Here is an 18,225-nt window from a genome sequence, read left to right as displayed (position 1 = left end):
AAAATAACTACTTACCAACTTATTTTTATTCTCAGTGATTATTAAAAATAATATTCTGTAAATATAAAAATAATTTAGTTTACATAATCATGTAAAATTATTTAAAAACGTAAAAGAACCATATTTGAAATCTAAATACATTGTTACTCGACTTTTTAGGCTCAAAAGGTGTAAATATATATATTGGAAAAACATTATTAATAATATATTCTCTATTGCACTAACATATTTTATCATCAGGTGAAATTGGTGAATTTTATTAAAAATTATATATGTTATACTTTATTTAAAATATTTTAAATAAAAATGTGGAAATATATTAAATTGAAAGAGTAGATTATTAAACGTGAAAAATATTCAAAAATATGTCCGTGAACATCAACAATGTACCTAAAAATATAATAATCAACAACAATCCACTCATTAATTGAATAAAATAAAGCCTATTAATTTTTTATTTTCTCGAAAGTGAATCGTTCCATCACCAACAAAATCACCCAGGCTTTACGAAACCATAACTCACCGCTTCCCACGTTTCTTCATTGCCTCATTCCTCTTTTCCTTACAATCTCCTCGTACGTTTCTGAACTTCAATTTCTTTTCACTTTTCTTTTCTCTCCTTCGTTTGGCCCTTTACTTTGCTTGCAAGCCTATTATATCTAATTTTCTTTTTCTTGTTTTTCGGAAAATTGTTACATTTTAACTTCCATGCATTCAAATTTCTATTACTTTTATTCCTTTAATTCCTTTTTACATGCTTCAATCTGTCTGTTTTTTGTTTCTCTACTTTGTTAATGGTAATGTGTTATTGCTGTATTACGGAAAATTAGCTTCACATTTGGTGAAATGGTTGTAGTATTTGCTCAATATTGTAGCATTGCTGTTACATATATCAGTTGGCAAAAGATTTGAAAGACACTGATGGGTTCAAATTTAACTACCTATATGATGTGTTATTGTTTCTATTGGGGTCACATAATCTTGGCCCAGTTGTTGAAATCAAAATTTGGATTATAGTTAGTTAATTGACAATTTTCATTCTGATCTGCACTCTTATGACGATTTTATGAACAAGTGATTCTTGATAAGGGGATTGGATTTAATCGTTTTATAATATTCATTCACTGCGAGAGTAGAAGCATGATAATCCCTGTAATCTCTTGATGCAGTAGTCCACGGGATCCATATAATAACAATTGTTTTATATGTGTAGCTAAACTGATAAAAAATTATTTGTAGTTAAATTGTAATAACAGTGGTCGCATATAATTGTAACAATATGCGATTTCACTCAACAATAGAGACCTCAAAAATCACAATATTGTGACTGTAGTTTTTCTGGAGCAGAGTTTTATATCCCTGCTACCGACTTATCAATAGATTGCACTTTATCTGTAAAAATACTTAATATTAAAGTGCAGCAAATGGAATATTTTGGAAACAAAAGTATGTAACTTGATTATTAGCGTCATTGTTTATCAGGATGCCGCAGCAGGATGCCACTGATACAACCACCCTCAGCTATTGGTTAAATTGGAGGTTCTTTTGTTGTGCATTTTCTGTCTTGCTGCCTACGGTCCTTGCATTTCATGTAATATGGAAGGATATACGTTCGAGGAAATTCACATCTGGCAAAGGAGAACATCATCGAGAGGGAGCTTTGTATGGCGATGAAGCATGGAAACCATGCCTTAAAGAAATTCACCCTGTTTTTTTGCTAGTGTTTCGTATTATTGCATTCTCTTCTCTTTTGGCATCGCTAGTTTCCAAATTTTGTGTTAACGGTGGCTCCATATTTTTTTATTACACTCAGTAAGTATTCCCTTTCTATTGACTTAAGTCTTGTAGCACAAGTATACTGGTGCCTTAGAGCTATACTATAAAACAAATTCAGCATTAAGCTTTATAAACGAGTTTGAAGCCATTTATGGTTTTTAGCTGTCTTAGTTTTATCAGTTTCATTTCATTGTTTTCCATTTCCTTCCCATTAGCTCCAAACATATCTGATGATGGTTATTTTGAATTTCTTGCAGGTGGACCTTCGCTTTGGTTACAATTTACTTTGGGGTAAAAGGCTTGTAATTTTTCTTAGAGGCCTTCAATGAAATCATTCCTTTTCAATACGTATTATGTCAGTTTACGATACTTTGTTTTCTATAGATATAGTACTTCGGCAGAAGCTTTGTAGGAAAGTGTAATCTATGAAGTATTGGCTTATTTGTATCTCACAAGATAAAATTTCTTTTTGTAGTGTGCATCTGTGCTATCAGTTTATGGGTGTTATCAGCACAACAGATCAAGCACCACCTCTAACGTAGGTACTGCTAGACTAGATGCAGAGCAAGGGCCATACATGCCTCTCTTGCACCAGGATACTACAAATCGGTCTAGAATCGATCACCTTGCTAATCCCCATGCTGAAATGCAAAATAATCATATTACACCCGTCTGGAGTTATATTTTTCAAATTTTATTCCAGGTATGAACAATAAATCATCAGGTTTATAGAGAATCGGATAGGCATGCTAGTTGTCAAATGAAAATCAAACTCAACCTTTACTTCTTTCCTTTTGTTATGTTTTTGTTTATGTTATTGCGTTTGTGTCTCTCTTTAACATTTTTATTTCTTTTCATTCTTACATCTATTTTTTTCTTCACTTTCAATTTTGTATTTTGTTCTCTCCTTCAAATGCATGATTATACCATAGATTCTATATAATTTGTTAGGTTGGCAAATGATGCAGTCCAGCCTATGTTTGGAAATCCGTTGGCAAGTATGTTGTTGAGAAAAGGAATTACTTCCAACCATAGATTCTAAATCTTGCAGCTTTGGACCTTATTGCATGAAATTCAGATAACTTTTGCATCACGTTGTTAATGATTTTCAACGGGACATTATGGGTCTGTTTGGGTAATTTTTGAACAATCACTTCCAACAACTAAAATAAGAAGAAAAGATGAAATCATTTTACCCATAAACTGAGAATCTGATTTTGAAGAAAAAATTTAGCTTATGGAAAAAGTTGTCATTTTTTTGTTCGTATTTTCTTTCTCTGTAAGTGCTTATGAAGAAGTTCATCTAAACAAACTCAATTTACTTGCACAATGTCAAGGATTTAACTTCTATCCAGGTTGACTACGATGTTGCATTAGTATTCCCCTGATTTTTTATGCCTTTTTAATGTCTTTAAATAGATGAATGCAGGGGCGGTGATGCTTACAGATTGTGTTTATTGGATCATTATATTTCCATTCCTTACTCTGAAGGATTACGATTTTACCTTTGTGAGTAGAAAACTTCTGGATATTCCTAGTTCTTTCTTCTTTCTTGTTTGTGTTAAAATTGATTGCTTCTTAACTTTCTTTACCTTTTGCTAACCTAATGGGTTGATGTGACATCTACCTGTTATAAAGTTTTGAGTTTGGGGCACATTCGTTCTCTGATTTTTCTATCCTTTTTTTAATTTATATGCTTTTTCCGTAGGTCAAGAAATTACTACATCAATTTGTGTCACTTATTCTATTCTATTCTTTTGAATACTTTACATATACTATGAAATATCGGTTAGAAAAATTGTTTTTGGTATTATTCACATACCAGCAATTGCTCTTACATAAACATGATAATCGAAAATCCTAATTTCTGATAGATATAATCAATCCCTAAAATTCGGGATCAATGATATTGTACAATACATATAAAATGTAATGTCAACCCATTAATCCTCATAATTATCACTATAAGAAAATATTAAGTGCACGATAAATCAACTGGCTCAAATTAGGTTAATCCAAGAGTTCACCTTCAACTGGCTCAAATTTCTCCTAATTCAGTTTTTACATTGGGTTATGGGAATGTGACAAGATTTTGGTTTCATATGGTTGCTAATCCAAGAGTTCACCTTCAATTGGCTTTTCAAAATGAGGATTCATGGTGCTTTGTATATTTTTATCAAAATATTTTTATTTTGTTATATGCTTGTAATCTTGCACATTTTGTCATTTGTGAGTTCTATTTCCTTATATTCTATTTTGTGTGGTCATATAAGCTGTGATCCACGTTGAATTTGAAATCTTATGTCACACAAAAAGTACATTGAAGATAGAGAATACAAGGTTGGCTTGATGATAAAATTGAAACGGGTGAAGGGATAGGTTGCTGTTTTGAGTCCTCCCCCCACCTAACATAAAAAATACTAACATACTAACCATTGACATTTGCCATAAAAAAAAACAAATACATTGAGAATGTCAATAATCTGAAACAATTGAAGATCATAACTCTTAATTACAGAAATAAATAATTGTTAGAACAAAACTTAACATTTGATTTTGATTAAGTGAATACTAGAAAGCATAGAACATGAAGTATATGCATCTGATACACTATAAACAAATCTTGCAGAAAATTACAAGTGCTTTATCTGATAAGTGATAAAGCACCAAGCAGATTCTTTCCACTTCATCTAATAAATCATTGTGATGATTAAATGAAAAGTGCAAATAGACCTTATGTCAAGGTAAACAAAAATTATATTCTTGAAGCTTAATTCTGTATTGTAGTGAATGTCTTCACCATTTGTGCCGATAAGAATCTAGTCAAATACAAGTTTTTTTCAAATATCGTTTTGGAACCAAGCTAAAGTTGTTTTGTCTGCCAATTATCCTAGCACAAGCATATTTCAACTCTGGTCCAATTGTTTGGACAGTACGATGTGCACTTTACCATGATTTGGAGTAAAAAGCTATGCAATCTAGGGAGATCTAGCTATCAAGGATCTTGCCTAAAGTAGGGAAGGGCAATTAATGTTTCATGAAGCACATTTAATGTTTCTCAACTTTCAAGATTGACAAACGATTAAAGAATAATACAGAATAGTCACTTCTCGAAGAAGGAAAAAAGAATAGTCATTGTTTTCAAGTGCTAAAACTTTGTTGATTTTTCTCTATGCCCTAAAGTTTTGTAATAACTTTGTTTGTTTTCATTTAGCAAACATTTAGCAAACTAGTAGAGAGAGCTTAACCGGTAAATGTTGAAAGATGCTATCTTTTTTAAATGAGTGAAAACTGATATCTGATCACAAGACGATTTTCTTTATCTAGAAGTGGTTCATTGAAAGAATATTTTGGTCATCCAAGAGTGACTTGTTGAAAGAATACTTGATAGTGTTAACCATACGATAAGGAAAAGATCAGAAAAAGTACTCGAGGTTTTTATCCAGGAGTAACTAAGTGTCAAAGAATACTTGGTGGGATTAGTCAAGAGTGACTATAGTCCAAAATAATATTGCGATCCGAAATAATAATTGTTTGTATTTCACAATAATAATTTACTTAGTGGTACTTGACTAGTTGGTTAAGAACTGAACATAATATGCGCTATTAAACAAACCTGTATAAAAGCAATGAGTAATCTTTCCCCGCTTAAGCTATCACATTGTATGTTATATTTGTTAAGCTAACTTAAAGAAAGTGAAGTCTTTAAAGCTCAGTTTGTTAAAATCTTATGAAAAACTACAAAAAATGTTAAAACACAATTCAACTCTCCCTTATGTTTTTTCTGTTTTTCACTATAATAACCACATACAAAGTAGACTTTTACAAAATTAATAAAGCAAGATATTATGCTATATCATTGATTATGATAAGACTTCTTTTTTCCTTCTCTTATCTCCTAATGATAAAATCTTATCAGTTCTGCATCTTGTGTAGATGACAGTGAACATGCATACACTAAATGTTTTTTTCCTCCTTGGAGACGCAGCTCTAAATTGTCTGGTGAATATTTTCATGTTTTCTTGAGATTCTTATTTGGGGTAACTGCAGGAAAGATTTTGAATTAATTTAATCTATGTTTCAGCCAGTACAATGGTTCGGAATGTCTTTCTTCGTGTTATGGACAAGTATATATGTCATTTTCCAGTGGACTATTCATGCCTTTTTCTGGATTTGGTAAGCTACGCAATGCTTTGGATGTCAAACTTTCCAGACGCACTGGTTTTACTAACAATATGATAATTATGATTACTACAGGTGGCCATACCCCTTCCTTACTTTGGAATCACCCTATTCTCCATTGTGGTATGCCATTTTTCTCTACAATATTCATTTGGATATTTTCAAATTAATTGACAAGGTGGAAAACTTATTTGAAATTTTTTCGAGCAAAACTTGCGGGTTTGAGGGAACAGCGTATTGCCTTTTTATGTTAGGTTTTATTACTGAGTTTTTTCTGTAAAATGTACTTTAGAATTGTGAAAGGAAGTGACAGTTTGGATACAATGAACTTTGTGGTCATCGCCTTTGCGGGCAATTGATGTAACCCCTAATAGAATAAGGTATATGTTAGGAGGCAAAAAGGGCAATGCGCAGAATCAAAATCAGGCGAGAGAAATGCTTAACTAACTGCCTATCTGAGAATAGTGGGGTGAGGTATGCCAAATTTTTTGGAGAGAGAGATGGTTGAGGTGAGAGAAGGTATTATGGGTTCATTGTTGAGTCTTAGAACAAGAAAGACGGTCGTTGATTATGGGGGAGAAGTTCGAGATGTTCATAGTTCCAATGAAGAAGAAAAAGCGAATAGTGTTTGGAGAGCATATTCATTAATGGGTTGAAGGAAGAAATGCAAGTAGAGCTGAAGTTGTATAATCCGAGATCACTATGGAATCTCATTGTCAAGGCCTTGATGGAAGGAAGAAATTTAACTATTTAGGAAAGGGGAACAACGTGGATGAGAAAAGTAGATCGGGAAGATCATAGAATGGGGTTGAAACCCAAAGTAATTTGTGGCACTAGGGGGATCTTGAATTTTTTGCCGGTTTTGGCTGTCTAGGATTTCTTCAAGCCATTTATGTTTGAAAGTGAAGCAATCGAGGAGGAAGACCAGTTTCTTATTTCAGCCAACAGTTATCTCCAAGGGCCCAACAAAATCTGTTCATGAAAGAGACTCGATGGCCATTGTGATGGTAGTGTAGAAATGGAGACATTGTCTTCTTGGTCAGCATTTTACCATCAAATCAGATTAGAGGAGCTTGAAATTTCTGACAGATAAAAACGGTTGAGGGAGGATCAATTTAATTGGACTTCCATTTTGCTCGGTTTTTACTTCGAAGTGGAGTACAATCTGGGAAGTTCAAATAGAGAAAGTAAGGCTCTATGCAGGTAGATCATGCATGCAAGTTTAAATGTGGCTGAATGGGAGTTGGATGAAGGAAATTGAAGGAGATAACAAGTCATGTTGTGGTCACACCCCGTTACCAATTTCTCCTTGAAAGATGATGGTTATTCCACAAGGATAGATTGGAGTTGCCTAAGTAGTTTTCCGAGCTTCCTACCATTTCATCAAGGTTTCATTCATTCCCCAGGGTGGTCATTTGTGTTTTTCTAGAACCCACAAGCACATTTCATCTGTTTTTTACTGGGAAGGTATGGACAATGACGTCAATCACTTTATAGGCAAGTGTGATACTTACCGACAAAACAAATGAGACATTGTCCTGTGCAAGATTATTACATCCCTTGCCAATTTCTTTACACTTATATGGATTTCTATGGATTTTAATGGTGGGCCACCTAGGGTACAAGGCAAGGGTACAATCATGGTGTTAGTAGATAGACTCACTAAATATGCCCATTTGGTGGTGTTAGACCTTTACTGATAAGAGGTGCTTGAAGCATTTATTACAGAAATAATTTCATCTGACAGAGATACTGATTTCCTTATCCAATTTTGGATAGAATTGTTCAAGATGGCGGGTACCAAATTCAAGTAAAGTTAATATTTCCCATAGAAACAGATGGCCAAACTGAGGTGACCAATAGATGCCTTGAATCATACCTACATTGTTCTGGATGAGATAAACCACGTTCTTGGCATAAATGGTTGAGTTGGGCAAAATTGTGGTTTAATACCAAACTTAGTGTCTCCATTAGGATGACTCCTTTGAAGGCATCATATGGAGAAGGAACCTCTCACCCACCATTAAGGGCCTACTTTTCGATCTACAGTTGAAGCAGTAAATTCGATGATGGCAAGCAGAGATATTTTCCTTAATCAGCTGCAAAACAGAAACTGAATGTGGTGCAACAAAGGATGTATAAGCAAGTAGATAAGCATAGGAGGGATGTATAACTAGAGCAAAGAGATTAGATTCGTCTCAAGGCTGCCCCTTGTAAGAAATTTGTATAATAAATGTTTTATTGCTTATACAAAAGTAAAAAAGGTTGTCTCTCATATATGGAAGACTTTGGCTGAGAGGAGGAATGAGAAATTGATTCCATGATTTTACGGCCCATTTCAGGTGTCAGAAAGAGTAGGTCCAGTGCATATTAACTCCCTTTGCCTTTTGAATGAAAGATCCATCCAATTTTCCATGTTTGCAAGTCAAAGAAAGCAAATCTAGCTGATTATGAACCGCAACAAATTCTAGAGTTTTACTGAAGATTGGGAAATTCAACCTCAATTGCAAGATATCCTGAAGTTGCATTACAAAAGGGAGGTGCATGCAGAAGTTCTAGTGAAGTGGGCTCAGCCATCTGATTGTGACCATGCATGGGAAACACTTGAAGGCCTTCAACTTCGTTTTCTAGATTTGTACCTTGAGGACAAGGTTAAAGTTTTACGGGTGAGTATTAATAGAAGAAAAGTAGTTAACAAAGTGTATGTAAGGGCTAATGGAGGGGAAACACAGCTGTTACTTAATAGCTAATAAATAGGAGGATAAAGGGTGGTAGTTGAAGTTAAGAATTGATTCATAAGTTGTAAGGAGGAGAGGTCTCTCGAATTCATCAATGTCTTTTTGGGACAAACTAGTCTTCTGTCATTGAGGGACCAGGATCATGCCATCAACCTAAAAGTGAATTGTCAAATCCTCAATGTTCGTCTCTAGAGCATTATGAATATTTTTGGTCACGTCATTTGCCCATACTAATGGACATTTCCTATCTCTTATCATTAGAGTCCTTAACCCGTATAAGGAAATTTATCTAGTTTTCTTCGATGACATGCTGATCTACAACCTACATGGAAAAGAGTAACATAGAGCCCTTGAAATTGGTGTTACAAATCGTACGGGAAATTTGTTGTTTTCCAACAAATAGAAGAACATCTTTGTTGGATTTATTTGGGTCATTTGATTTCAGCCAAAGAAGAATCAGCGTACTAGAACAGAATAAAAGACACGGTTCATTGTACAGGAATCGATGCCAAAAACTAATTTCAGATGTTTGACAGGAACAAAACCAAAACAATGGGCCGTAAGTGGTTGAGTTGGGTAGCATACTGGTATAACACCAATTATTATTCAGCCACTAAAATGATTTCTTTGAAGGCATTGTATGTGAGTCACCCACAACACTAGTTAAAGGAGATGTCAGTCAACCTCTATGAAGATTAGTAAGCTGAATGACAGTTGAGAGGAATGGCATGTGGGAAGAGTTGAAACACGAACTGCTAAAGGCTCAAAATAGGATTGAAGCAATTGGTTGATAAGCATATTAGGGAAATTGAATACGACGTTATTGGGATGTGGTATTATGAGGATTCAGCCTTATAAGTTGAAAACCTTAGCCAAACAAGTAAATCGGAAGTCGAGTCCATGCTACAATGCACTATACGAAATTACAGATAAAATTGGTTTTGTTGCTTATTCTCCGATTTGTTCTTATTGTAACTTGGGTTCAGACAGGAGATTCCATTACTAGTACAATTGGAACTGCTTATATTCTAATTTCGTGGTTCTTATTAGCAACACATATCCCCAGGATTATTTCTGAGTCATTTTATTTCCTCTTTCCCAATGAATGTCTAATCCAATGTGTTCTTCATGACCTGTAGGTACTTGTTGATTGCGTTGCTACATATTCCATGTTATGCCATGTTTAAGCTGATTGTAGATACCAAACATTATTTCTTGTCGAAATGGTTCCCTTCCTCCACTCAGTTCTAAAGATTGAGTGGTATCAGACTTGGTCCCCCTAAAGAGCCAGAATATGGCTCTCCCAGCTGCACTGTGGATGGTTGAGGTTTGTTACTTGCTCATGGCTCAAACAAATTAGTCATATTCAGTCAACATGGTAAAGTGAAACTTCCAAAACCAACTTTAATTTTGCTACCATACAACTGCTTTTGAGAGCAAAGTAGAATCAGGATTTATGTAGGAACTAGGAATCATGTTTACTGTGTGATTATCGATGTACCAGTGTGTCACTCATCAACTCATGGTCCGCAGATAGATTTGTGTTCAATATCACAATAGTCCGCAGAAATGGTATATGCCCACTTTTGCTAAAGTAACTATACAACATCGTTTGTATTGTTTTTTGCTTAATTACTCATTTAATATTTGTAGTTGTATATATTTTAGGATTTTAAAAATTATTCATTTTACTCCCCACAAACACCATATGCATCTCATTTAATCCCCATTCATACCCTCTTCAATCTTTTTTTAGTTTCTACTGTCTTAAGTATAGGGATATAAGATATTAATCGAGCAGTTTCTCTTTTTTCCAAACTTGGGAGATTTGATATAGTTGGACTGAAAATGCGTTAACTAGTTTTAAAATAAAACTGTTATGTGTATCATAAAAAGATTGTTTATTGATAAATATTTAAATGCATAACATGATAACAAGTGTGTTCATTTACACCTTTATAAACTGATCACATGAAAAAATATACACACACACAAGCACATCTATACGTACAAATATTTTATGTTGGTTCATTCACTCAATGGCTATGGTTAGTGGTTAGTGGTTAGTAGTTCTAACCATGCAAATATTCTTTATACAAAAAGAGGAGAAAATTACAATTTTTTTATATTGGTTCATTCATAGTAATATTCTTTATATTAGGAACAAATAATGGGTTAGAACTGTATATCAAAGAGTTTGACAATTTCTACAAAGATGAAGCCATTGCGAGACATGTAAGTATATGTTGTCTCACTTAACGCTTGACGGAAGGTATTAGTTTGAAGTTGTTAGTACAACATGTGTTTTGGTGAACTGGTCTCTTTTTCTGGTCAATGAATTTGAAACTTCTATTAAGATATGATTGGATATGTTAGTAGATTACTCAATATTAAGGAGTTTGGTTGTCCAATATACTCTTATGCAGATGATGATAAGCTAGAACCTAGAGTCAGGATAGAGTTCTCGTATGTTATGGAGTAGGAATGTAAGGGTTCAAAATTTAATCGGTAGTTTTTTATAAAATTTCTTTACTGAAATATGAAGGAAGTTCAAGTAAGTTTGGAGGGATGACATTGATGACGCAGAAGCAACCATCTAAAACATCGTCTATTTAGACCAATAGGGGTCTTTAAGGACTTGTAACAAATTTGTTTTCTTAATTAGGGTGTCATGGATTAGATTTTTAATGATCCAATTCATATCTATTTTAATTCAAATTATTAGATCATATTTTTTATCCAAATTTTATTTTAGATTTGAATGATTAAATTATATTTTTGATCCAAATCTACTTTTTTAATAGAATTAGTTTGAATTTTTTTAAATTTAAATTCAAATATTTGGATCAAGATTTAAATCTAAATTCAAATATTTGACTCAAGTTCAAAATCTAGAATCTATTTTTTATACCTAAATTTATATTAAATTTTCTAAAACATGTTTCCTATGGGGACATAATTGAATTTAACCAAATTTTGGTTGGACCAACTCTACTGAATTTCATCATGGGACGAACTCGATCGACTTTCGGTCATGACCAACTTGATCAAATTTTGGTCGAGACCGGTCAAATTTTGGTCGATATCGACATCGACATGGTTTTGGTAAGGATTGATGTAAGCAAATTTATTTCAGTTGAGACCGACTCACCCAAAAATATATCCAAATTTTGGTTAGGACTGACTCAGTAAATTTAGCTGTATACGACTAGAATTCAGTCAGAGATAATATGGTTGAATACACCAAATTCTAGTCAAGATCGATTCGGCCAAATTTTGTTTGGACCGACTTGGTTAAATAGGATCAAATTTGGGCCAAGACCAACTCGACTAAATTCGGGGTTGATTACATTGAATTTTAGCCTGTGTGAAATTTCAATCACAACATGCTCAACTGAAACGGCTAAATTTTATACCAAGTTAACTCGACTGAATGCTAACAAATTTGGACCGAGGGTTGACTCTTTTAGGCTAGGGGTTGATTCGGTCAAATTTCTATCAAGATCAACTTGATTGAATTCGACCAAATTTTAGTCAAAGTTAACTGAATTCGACCGAATTTTAGTCAAAGTTAACTAGATTGAATATGACCAAATTTTAGTTGTGGATAACTCAACCAATTATGACCAAATTTTTTCAGAACTAACTCAACCAATGTGGTTAAATTTGAATTGGAATCAACTCGACCAAATTTCATACAGGATTAACTCTGTCGAATACAATCAACTCGACCAAATTCCTTTTGGACAGACCCTAAAAGGAAAAGAAAGGTTGGAATGCTAATAGGCATCTATATTTTGAATTCACTCAAAAGAAAGGTCGGAATGCTAATAGGCATCTATATTTTGAATTCACTCGACCCAGTACACTATATATTTTGGGAATGTCCGATGTCAAAGTCATTGAATGGATAAGTCGCCAATTCCTAAAACAAACTATTTAATGTACTTTATCCGTCCACTGGACTACGAGTGAATATTTTATCAAAGGTTTTTATTGTATGAATCTACCTCTGTGTGATGCTTGTTGAAGCATATATTCTTCGGGAAAGGTAGGGTGCAGGACGGACAATTTCAAAATCGATTACTCATTCATTAGATAGAGAAGTTCCCATTTCTGTCGTACATATATATCAACTGATGAGAACAGCATTCTACTAAAATAACCAGGTTCAGAAAGTTGTTTATTTACTCGAGTCTTATCTCCCGGTATATAGTTAGTTGTTCGTTATATAATTTAATATCAAAAAATCTAATTCAAATTATGTCATTCTTCAGTGAATTTGCGCCCATCATTTGTAAATTATAACCTGATATAATTTACCTTTATAAGCAAATGCATAACACAGTCACAAACACTGCACAAATTTATTACCACTAGTTTCTACAGACCAAGCCTTGCACCTTGCATAAGTAGATTTATTTATATGGTGCAACTTAAGTTCCTTACTTCACATAGTAACAACGATTTGGAAAGAGTCACACAGGTCACACAGGAACAAACACGGTAACTTCAAGGACTACAATAAAATCCAACCCATACAAGTGGGTGGATTTTTATTATGCTAATTAACTACCTAAACAAGGAATCGAGCTCCTTTAAGCAGTTGATTTGGTGGTAATAGCTCCAGCTGAAGTCAGCAGGGGCACCAGCTTCCCCTGATTGTGCAGTGCAGTTGTGTCTGCGCAGAAGCACAAAAAGTTTAGCCAACTGAATGAAAACTCTAAAGATTAAGAAACTCGCGAAGATCTATATAAGTATCTAAATCTTACCGTCACAGCCACCAATGTGTTTTCCGCTAATGAACACATTAGGCACAGTTCGCTGACCAGTCCACTCATGTAATGCTGCTTGGATATCCGCTCCATCACCTGCAACAGTTCAACCACTATGATTAACACAAAATTCACATTCATAAATCCTCTTCACTCACTGCACCGTGCAGCAAGTAACGAGAAAGACACAAGATTCACCCAGAACCCATTTCTTTCTTATAGGTTGCAGGAAGCTGTTGGAGACCAGGGTGCAAATTCACAGATAAAAGAAATCCAAATACTGAATTCCATACATTTCTGTGAAAAGCCATTAGCTTCCACACGACTAAAGCAAAACCAATGAGATTTATTATCAGAAAAATAACTTGGAACCGTAAATCAGCTCAATTTAATCAATAACAGAGTTTTCTATAGCCATATTCCGGTCATCAAACCATCGAATTTAGCAAACTTTTGTTGTGATTAACTCAGTCGAATTTCATCTTTGGTTGAACCGGCCAAATTTTGATCAAGATCGACTTAATCTAATTCAGCCGAGTTTTGATTGGAACCGACTCGGTCAAATTTGTCCTCAGCCGAGTATGTACAAATTTTGGCCAAGACTAATCGGATAAAATTTGACCACATACCAAATTTCAATCAACAACGACGATGACCAAAATTAGGCCAAGACCGACTTAACAAAATTTCAGTCGAGATCGACTTAATTAAATTTGACCTAATTTTGTCGGATTTAATTTGCCTAATACAACCAAATTTTAAACAAAGCCAACTCAGTAAAATTTCAGTCAAAGTTAAATATAATCAAATTTCGATCAAGGTCGACTCAGCTGAATATAATCAAATTTTGTGTAAGATCACGGTAAATTAAGTTGAATACAATCAAATTTTGTGTAAGATCACGGCAATTAGTTGAATACATCCAAATTTGAACTACTCCATCTCGAGTTTTAATCTAACCCATCTAAATATTTAAATTGAAAAATTGAATTGGACTTTTTGAAAATCCATATTTAAAAAATAGATATAATTGAAATTTAAATCGATTTTAAATATACTGAATTTTTAATAAAATCCTCGGATCAAGAAAATTGGTTTCTGTCCACCCTATAGTTCACTACCAACCTAGGAGTAGCGTAAGTAAAAGCCGCGACAAGAGAAAAGTCAGAATCAAATTCTCTATTACAATATTCTGCATATACACTAAATTTGAACCCAAAAATATATATATTAGAAGGAAATGTTACAGCGCTCTTGTGGACAAGAAAACATGACATCTTGTAAAACGAATATAAGGCCTGTTGGGATACAAGGTAAAAGGGCTATGGAGATTTTTTTTTCTACTGAAATAGACTTTCAGAAGTAAGCCTTCATATTCATTCAGAGCTTTTTACAGAGGAAAAATTCTCAAAAGCTCTTCTAGCTGGGATAGAAACAGGCTCATATAGTACAAAATCATTATTCTGTAGCTGTGAAAGGGATTGACAGATGTCAAATGTTTTACCGCATTCCTCAACAACTATTTTTACACCAGAAAATCAAAATTACGTGAAAGCCAAGCTGGATCTAGCAAAATTTCTCCCAAGCAAGGAGGATAACGAAAAAATAAGAAAAAAGAAATCAGATAGCGACAAACCTAGTGTTCAAAATCGAAAAAACCATGCGGTCTTAAATAATTGAAAACCGGCTGAATCTCGTGTCCTTATTGAACAGAGATTCCTTAAAAAACAATAACCTCGGTAGTGCACGCGGTACGAATATTAATTTTTTTTATCACAGGAACAAAAGTAAAGGGATTTAGCGAAAAGGAAAAGCAACGAAAAGACACTCACGTTCAACGTCCAACTCGAGGAGCTTGTAAGTGACGCCAAGGCTATCGAAGAGCTGCTTCACTCTGACGCAGAAAGGGCAATAGGTTTTGCTGCAGACGCAGTCAGAAACCACGGTTAAAGAAAAAATGGATCCAGCATCGTTCAAATTCACATAACAGAAATGAAAGGAAAAACAAGAGAGACCTGAAAACGACAACGGAATTGGACGACACAATCTCCTTAGCTTTGGCAAGAGCCATCTTGATGTCTCACTTTTTCTGCTCTTTGATCTGTATGTCACAATAATTTTGGTGAATAATTTTAGTGCCTCGTGTTGATGATATATATATAAGGTACGAAGAAAGAGAAACCGAGAAGAAATGTTACGTCAGCGCATGCGTATGCGAACCGACTCGCTCTCCGGGAATATTGAAGCCCGCCACAATGGGCCACTAAAACATTGCTATTCTCACCCCCTGGTATGCTAAGTTGACTCCCACCTCGTAACCAAATTATTTTAATCTTTTTTATTTTATTTTATTTTAATCATAGAATTAATAGTTGGTTTATGCACCGTATATTTTAATATTCAGACTTATCACGGGAGAAAATAAAAAGACTTATGAGAGTTGTTTATAAGAAAGGAAAAACAACCTTAGAACAAATATATCTTTTTTTTCATTTGCAAATACTTAAATATAAGAGTATAAGATAATTATGAATTTATGTAACCAGAATTACAATATAGAAAAATCTTAAAAAATCTAAGTGTATCATATATCAGTAGTCATCGAGATCAAACCTGCATAAAATCTTAGTTATCAATTCAAAGCAACTAGCATCGTAATCTTTATTTCTGGTTGTACAAAGACCTGTTTATATGGATTTAATAGAAGTCTTGATATTGATTATTGGACTAGGTGATTCAAAAATACATAAGAAAGTACAAAAAGTATGTTCTTATTACAACTTTTTTTGTCCTTTATTGCCTTTTTAGCCGTAAAGAATATAGGAACCATTCTTTAATTGTCTGCGATTTATGGTTTAAAGTTTAGATTTTATGATATGGAGTTATATATTTTTGTAGTGCATTTACCATTGTGGGTCCTTTAGCCACAAAGTTTGTTTGAACCATTTATTTATCACTTTTAATTTGAATCAAGATTTAGAGTTTATGTTAAAATGTTATTTAGGTTGTAGAACATTGACCTTTGTCGGTCCTTTAGTTGCAAACGTTGTTACAGTCAAAAACATTATGATTCTAAAATTCCTTTTAAGTCTTTTTTACCATAAAATTAAACCATTTCTTAAACCACATCAAGCTAATTAAACAATAATCATAATGATGATTATTCTTTTATTTATTTTTGTTTTATGTTGATGGAAAACCTGTTATATTAGATGGGTCTAATCTATACTCAATTTTTTTTTCTTTTTAGTCTTGTATAAATTATATATGTGTGTATTTTCTTTATATTTTATAGACTTTTGAAGAAACACATGAAGTTTAGATTTAGACCTCTAAGTGGACGATTAAGACCATGGAAAACTCTAGAGAATAAAATGTCACACCACTTGGGAGAGGCAAAATCTAGGCTATACAAGAATTTTGGAGAGAAAATGCAAGAAGTGTAGTTTTATCTTTTAAAAACCTAGTGAATTTTGGGGGAGAATGTTCTAAATGAATGGAATATTTGGAACACCTTATATTTACTATAAGTTATACAGATGAAATATTAATTATTATATTACTATGTTTGATTCCTCGCAAAATTTAATTTACTTCTCTTATGTGTGTAAATAAGTAATTTTATAAAATTTTTAATTTATAATATTTTAAATATACAAATTGATGAACTAAATGAGAATAAAATGTATTTACACTAAAAGTGAAAAAAATAATATCACAAAAATTAGTTCTTAATTCACTGGTAATTAAGTTAAATGTGTACATTATAGTGTAGGATTAGTCTTTAACCAAGTGCAAGGTATTGTTACAACATAAGAAGATATTTTTTTTTTTCATTTACTATTCATTGACAAGATAACTTCTAATACAAATATTAATGGTAAAAATTTGTTCTTATCATCTTCCTCTCTTCACATTATATTAAGGTAATTAAGATTACATTTTTGCTAAATAAAATTTAGTTTTAGTTTCAAGGGTTGCCTGTAAATAGGAACACACCCTCAATTTTCATTGTATATTTTTGGTCCAAAGAAAAGAAACAACCAAGTTAGATTTTTCTTCCTTGTCTTAAGTGATTTTCTTGGTTCCTAGTTAGTTATAGTGTCACTTTCGTTATTTCGAGATAATTTTTTCTTCTTCTTTTTAAATTCTATTTCAGTAATTGTATTTTCATAATCTTAAAAGGTTCATTGTTATTTCAGCCCCAATGAAAAAAAGTATTGTTCTAATTCTTCTATTTCATTCTAGTATTATCAAAAATGTCCATTCAGGTAGGACAAGACATATTTCACCAATTAAATTCTAACTTAATAAATTTTCTAAATTTCACAACTATTGCCCCTCTCAATATCCAATTTCCACCTCAATATATAATTTCTATATTCACAAAAAAAAAAATCAACCATTTATATACATATCATGCTAATTTTTTTATATTTAACTTTAACTTTAATCCATATATATTGGATTTGAGGTATGTCCTTGATCAAATATGTCATATTAGTGATAAAAAAATTATGTTTATTATTGTTTATTTTATTATTATACTTATTGTATTTATAAGGTCATTGATTAAAATTAAATACTTGTTATTATCACAAATATTATATTAATGAGAAATATGTCTTATATAATTTTAATTTAAATTATTATTGATCATAGATTATTGGGATAGAACATCATTAATCCAGATATATCAATATGTGAGTAGTGAGTGGTATTTATAAGATAAAGATTTTAATCATTTTTGATCA

At 32.9% G+C, this 18,225-nt stretch overlaps 2 protein-coding genes across 2 annotated transcripts; one reads left to right on the top strand and one right to left on the bottom strand.

Moving 5' to 3' along the window:
- Positions 1-450: 450 nt before the first annotated feature.
- On the top strand, positions 451-10,356 carry LOC114183532. Its single transcript, XM_028070583.1, has 9 exons — positions 451-575; positions 1,483-1,812; positions 2,034-2,067; positions 2,252-2,479; positions 3,196-3,285; positions 5,713-5,778; positions 5,861-5,952; positions 6,034-6,081; positions 9,836-10,356. The coding sequence occupies exons 2-9, from the start codon at positions 1,484-1,486 to the stop codon at positions 9,945-9,947; spliced, it is 999 nt and encodes a 332-aa protein (XP_027926384.1). The 5' UTR covers positions 451-575; position 1,483; the 3' UTR covers positions 9,948-10,356.
- Positions 10,357-12,990: 2,634 nt separating this feature from the next.
- LOC114185190 (glutaredoxin) lies at positions 12,991-15,684 on the bottom strand. The gene is made up of 4 exons (XM_028072765.1): positions 15,487-15,684; positions 15,304-15,392; positions 13,469-13,567; positions 12,991-13,377 (listed from the first exon to the last, which is right to left on the bottom strand). Exons 1-4 carry the CDS (start codon positions 15,540-15,542, stop codon positions 13,295-13,297), a joined length of 327 nt encoding a protein of 108 aa, XP_027928566.1. The 5' UTR covers positions 15,543-15,684; the 3' UTR covers positions 12,991-13,294.
- Positions 15,685-18,225: the final 2,541 nt, after the last annotated feature.

Source organism: Vigna unguiculata, chromosome 5 (assembly GCF_004118075.2).
Source record: "Vigna unguiculata cultivar IT97K-499-35 chromosome 5, ASM411807v1, whole genome shotgun sequence".
NCBI classification, from domain to species: domain Eukaryota; kingdom Viridiplantae; phylum Streptophyta; class Magnoliopsida; order Fabales; family Fabaceae; genus Vigna; species Vigna unguiculata.
Note: the sequence above shows the minus strand (reverse complement) of the source record. Positions and strands in the feature narration are given on the sequence as shown.